This window comes from Sinocyclocheilus anshuiensis, unplaced genomic scaffold (assembly GCF_001515605.1).
Source record: "Sinocyclocheilus anshuiensis isolate Anshui unplaced genomic scaffold, SAMN03320099.WGS_v1.1 scaffold464, whole genome shotgun sequence".
Lineage (NCBI taxonomy): Eukaryota > Metazoa > Chordata > Actinopteri > Cypriniformes > Cyprinidae > Sinocyclocheilus > Sinocyclocheilus anshuiensis.
This window is the reverse complement of record NW_015555731.1, coordinates 161,696-167,528: the sequence shown is the minus strand read 5'-3', so window position 1 is coordinate 167,528 and position 5,833 is coordinate 161,696. Positions and strand designations below refer to the sequence as shown.

At 36.3% G+C, this 5,833-nt stretch overlaps 1 protein-coding gene across 1 annotated transcript in view; it reads left to right on the top strand.

Annotated features, from left to right (window-relative positions):
* LOC107672931 (caspase recruitment domain-containing protein 11) overlaps positions 1 to 5,833 on the top strand; it is a 20,928-nt gene that overhangs the window by 4,953 nt on the left and 10,142 nt on the right. Inside the window, exons 3-8 of the mRNA XM_016466311.1 lie at positions 1,265 to 1,402; positions 2,683 to 2,869; positions 4,104 to 4,242; positions 4,336 to 4,506; positions 4,582 to 4,701; positions 5,660 to 5,785. Of these exons, the coding sequence (XP_016321797.1) occupies positions 1,265 to 1,402; positions 2,683 to 2,869; positions 4,104 to 4,242; positions 4,336 to 4,506; positions 4,582 to 4,701; positions 5,660 to 5,785 (881 nt within the window). The remainder of the gene's footprint in view (positions 1 to 1,264; positions 1,403 to 2,682; positions 2,870 to 4,103; positions 4,243 to 4,335; positions 4,507 to 4,581; positions 4,702 to 5,659; positions 5,786 to 5,833) is intronic.

Below are 5,833 nucleotides of genomic sequence, written 5' to 3'. Positions count from 1 at the left end.
GATAGATAGATAGATAGATAGATAGATAGATAGATAGATAAAAATAGTCAGATGATAGATAGATAGATAGATAGATAGAACTAGTCAGATGAATACTTAGAATACTTCTATTTCAAGTGTTTGTTTTGCGATATACTACTTTGAAACTTTTTGACATCTTAAAAAATATGGTGAATTTAATGAACCAGTGTCTAATATGGTTTTAACTAATTTTGGGTCAGCTTTATAATGCAAATGTGTGTATAAATGGAAAACAAATGGACTAAGTATCCAAATCCTCCCCAAAACACACAAAACAAGCAGTAGAAATGAATGAAAGAAAACAAATGGTACATGTACTTCATATTTAATGATTTGTTGATTTTATTTGATGGCTTACGCGTTCATGAAAATATTTTCCATTGCTTTGTAAAAGTCAATGCGTGAGTTCTTACTGCATTTGCACCATTTCCATTCGAGAATCAGAAGAAAATCATTTTACATTTGTAGATTGCATTTAATAGACTACACTTTTTGAAGAGATTTTCAGTTGGTTTGTAAAAGGTGTTTATGCATTTAAACTATTGCATTTACAATGTTTTGACCAGCTGATTTGATCAGTGTATTTTCTGTGCTCCAAAAGAGTGAATCATTGTGCATTTCAGATTCCATTTAATAGATGACTCTTTTATTAAAACATTTGCAATTGGAAATGGTTTATTAAAGCGTCTTTTAAATGTGTCTTTTTGGCATGTTTCGGTTGAGTTCTGATTGCATTTCCACAGTTTTGACCAACCGGTGTCGTCAGCACGTTTTCTGAGCTCTTCGTAAGAGTGATATCATTCAAATTTCTCCCATCGGTTATGGAAAGTACATATTTCAGAGCTTGTAGTAAGAAAGTACAGCTGCATTGGGAAATTCTGCCATTGCGGTATGAAACTACAGACACTTTTGTGCAAAATGTTTGCGTTCAAGTTCGTTCCTTGAAAAGCTTCAGCCTCATTTCCCTTACATTTTTGTATCTGGAAAAGTCAATAAGGAACCAAATAAGCTTTTCCTCATGTGTAGTGCAAAGGGTTGTGAGTAATATTTAACCCTTTTACCAATGTAATGATTTAGGACGTACTCATCTAGCATACTATTTATGGTGGATAGTTTGTGAATCTGGATGCAAATGTTCACATTAAAAGAGAATCAGAGGAGGAATGAATGTGGAGTGGAATGTGATTGGTGGGTGTGTGTGCCTGTATCAGTGTGCACTGATTTGATTGGCTGCTGTGCTCAGGGCGTTTATTGGATATCCTGAGGGGGCGTGGCGAGCGCGGTCTCCAGGCCTTCATGGAGTCACTGGAGTTTTACCATCCGGAGCAGTTCACACAGCTGACTGGACGACAGCCAACACAGCGCTGCTCCATCATGCTGGGTGAGTATGACTGAATTCACAATCCTACACTAGCATACTACTCATACTATTTCTGAAATGTTTGTGAACTCGCCTCATTTCACTCGTTATTATATCACGTGGAGCGAATACTGATTTACTGTTTTCTGAATACTGGTTCAATAAACACAGTAATAGTATATGAAACGGAATATATCATAAATTATTCTTGGAAATGTTGTGGTTATTTAGAATTTTTAACTTATGTATATTTAATATGTTATCCAGGCATTATTTGCGTACTATGATCTGTGTGCATACTATATAATTCAGAGGTATGTCAGCATGATAAATGAACAGATTACAATTAAGCGAGTTTATGCTTAAACCGAAATTATTAAGTGGTTTTATGCTTAGCAAGAACAATTGTATCAAAGATGTGTAAGTTTATGCATACAGCAGGAACAAATTTATCAAAATTATGTGGATTGTATGCTTCAGACAAGAACATATTTATCAAAATTAGGTGAGTTTATACTAAAATCTAACACATTTATCAAAATTGAGTTTATGCTGGAAACAAACAAATGTTACACAATTATGTGGATTTATGCTAAAAGAAGAAGAAATGTATGAAAATGATTTAAATTCATGCATAACACAGGAACAAATTCATTAAAACAAGAACAATTTTGTTTTCAAAATTAAGCGAGTTCATTCTTAAAACAAGAATAATGTTATCACAGTTATGTGAATTTATGCATTAAACAGGAAGAAATCTATAAAAATTAAGTGAGTTGTTTAAAACAAGAATAATGTCATCACAATTATGTGAATTTATGCATAAAACAGGAACAAATGTATCAAAATGAAGCAAGTTTATGTTAAAACGAACAAATTGGATAAAAAGTGAGTTTATGAAATTTTTCTTGTTTTAAACAAAACTCGAATGAATTAATTTTGATAAATTTATCAGGAAACAAGACTTAATATTTTAAGTAATTTTGCTTCTTGTGTAACTTGATTTGAGAATATTTGAAATTTGCACTGGAAAACAAGGAAAGGAAGGAAAGGAAAGGACGTGACGTGTGGCCAAGTATGGTGTCCCATACTTGGAATTTGTGCTCTGCATTTAACCCATCCAAGTGCACACACACAGCAGTGAGTAGTGAACAAACAAGACAAATAATGAGTATTTAACTGAATAAAGTAATCATTTTTTGCAATATAGAGCCAAAATCTTCCACTAGGAAGAGACATTAATCAGCATGCAGCCGTTCTAGCTGTTTGTTAATGTTGTTTGTGTGATGGTGTGTGTGTAGATGAGGAGGGTCCTGAGGGTCTGACTCAGTTTCTGCTGCTGGAGGTTCGTAAGCTGCGAGAGCAGTTGCACTGCAGCCGTGTGTGTGAGCGGCGTCTGTCTCAGCGCTGTCGCGTGGCCGAGGACGAGCGCGGCCGAGCTGAACGCAAAGCGCAGGAGCTGTGTCAGGACCGCATACAACTGGAGAGGTGAAGAAAGCACACATATCCAATTTCTTCTCAAACTTAGTGTATTTAAAGTGCATTAACACTTTGAAACATTTCTTATTTTCACTTAAACAAAACTTTATATACTAAAATAATTAAAATAAAAACTGTATAGACAACTAAAAATGACAAAAACACATTAAAATTACTAACACTTTAAATTAAAATGAAAAAGGAAAATAGAAAAATACTATCTATCTATCTATCTATCTATCTATAGATATATACAACATTTATGAACTGTTCTAATCATTTAATATGTATTGGCATGAAATCAGTATGTTTATATAAAATTAAAAGTATAATTGTCAACTTTTTTTTTCAGTTTTAAGGTGTATATCATTTTGTATTTAATGAGGTTTTTCATTTTACCATATATCTTACAATTTTTCATGTAACATACAACAAATTAATGTGGTTTACATTTCACTGCATATTTATTTATGCTTACATTTTGTTGAACTTTATTTACTAGTAATTTGTTGTGTTTTTTTGTCATTTTCTTCAGGTTTTGTGCATCTACACTCTAAAAAATGCTGGGTTGTTTCAACCCAACTTTGGGTCAAATATGGACTAACTCAACTGTTGGGTTCAATTTTTACATTAGATTTTTAACCCAAAAGTTGTGTTAGTCCATATTTGACCCAAAGTTGGGTTGAAACAACCCAGCATTTTTTAGAGTGTATATGCAAAGTTCTGGCATAAAACTCTAGATCTAACCCCGTATGACACACTGACAACATTATCACGTCACAGCTGATTGGTTCTCTCCTGTATTGGTAGCCAATGAGCTCACTGCTCAACATTCAATACTTGGCTAGTGTTTGCTGTAGCAGTAGCAGCCCACTTCAGAAACCCTCCAACTTCCCCAGCTCCACCTGTATAGATCTGCTACGGGGTGATCATGTATGCTATGGGGGATATACATATATGTTATATGTGCAGCAGCACTATTTCTTACATGCTCACAGCAGCATGTTGTGGATGTATTGGCAGTAGCAAGTCTTGGTACTTGCTCTGCCACAGCAGCAGCGTAGCAGATCTATTCCGCCAAGACCATATACATTAACATTGTCATGTACATTACCATGCCAATCCCTCCGAGAGTTGTCATGACAGAAATGTGTGTATATATATATATATATATATATATATATATATCATTTGCCAAATGCATAAATGTAGATCTGTTTCGATGTGTGTGTTTATGGGTCAGGTTGAGGCAGGACTGGGAGTCTGGCAGTCGTGAGTTGGGTTTGCTGAAGGAGAGACATCTGGAACAGGCCGTGAAATACTCGCGAGCATTAGAGGAACAACGCAAAACTACAGCACGCGAGAGAGAACTGCTCACAGAGGTAGTCAACATTAATCAGTATTTCACACTCCAGATACACACAGTTCATGTCAGGCTCAAAGTGGACGTTTCCATGCAATGATGTCACTGACAGGTGGAGCAGCTCAGGAAGAAATTACAGGAGGTGGAGAAACGAGTTCACGATGGCTCCGCCCCCTCGCTGACTCATCACGCGTGCAGTGGGGTGTGTAGCGGCGCCCCCGCAGGACCGGAGGAGACGCCACCGCTCCCTGTGAGAAACCGCGAGCTTAACTCTGGAAATCAGGTCAGAGTCATGTGAGGGACCCTGCTGACACTTACAGGAGTGTGTGTCGGTCATCTGATGTATCGTGTGTTTTAGGCTCTGTTGGACATCCTGAAGCAGGACCGGCAGGAGGCGGCGGAGCAGCGGCAGGAGCTGAGCAGCACCATCGCCCAACTGCAGGGGGAGCTGGAGAGCTCCGAGTCTCAGAGAGAGAAAGTAAGAGCAAACCTCTGTGTGTCTGTGGTGTTTATAGGCTCAATGTAAAATCACATACTTGCATATCACTCATTTTTTTTGCCATATATGAAACAGATAGTATGAGTATGCCATTCTGAATTCAGCCTTTGTTTTGTGTGCGCTGTAAAGTTGAATTTAATGTGTAAATAAAGTGCAGTTAGAAAATTAACTCATTAAAGCCCATTACAAAATTACAGTTTATTTGTATAGTGCTTAATGCAGTACCAATGCTTCAAGTAATAATCAGGAACAACAGCATCAGTGTTCAACAATCAGTTCCTTCACATCTTCAATTTCAACTATAAAGCAGCTCTAAAGAAGATAATATAGTGTCATGAATTTAAATTATTCAGGAACGTCTTGCGATAGCTTTAAATACAGCTAAATGGATTGATTTTACTGAATATATTTTAATGAATACGTAATATTATTCCATGTGGTTTAAATGTCATGGTGATGGTTTGACTATACTGGTGTAGCTAGTCAAAAATATCCTCATTAATATAGTGAAAAAAAACCAGCTTGAAGTGAGTGAGTTGGACTCTTTCAATAAAATTTAAATAAATGGAAAATTTAAAAACAAAAAAGTAATATAAAACTATAATCGTATATCAGTGATACAAAAATAATCATGTAAATGAACAGATTTTATGGGTGTTGGAGTAAATATCTCTGAGTCTGTGAGTCATCCTCACTAATATACACTAATTTATTAATTAATCCTAAACCTTTTCAGTAATACTTGATGTTGTTGTAACTTTTTGTAACTGGATGACCTATTCTGAAAGTTGGCATTAATTAAATTGAGTCTATTTTCTAAATCCATGACATTGATCATATTGTTATCAATTTATCCATGCATGTCTCTCACCTTATTTATCTATATATATACATACACGCATACATACAAGCATACATATATAATATGTTTGTGTAGTTGGCGTCTCAGTGTGAGCAGCTGCAGCTGCGTCTCAGGACTCTGCAGCTGGACTGGGAGACGGAGCAGAGCAGGAGTGTGTCCTACTTCAACCAGATCATGGAGCTGGAGAGAGAGAGAGACCAGGTACCAAACACACACTCTCTCTCACACACGCACACACACACACACACA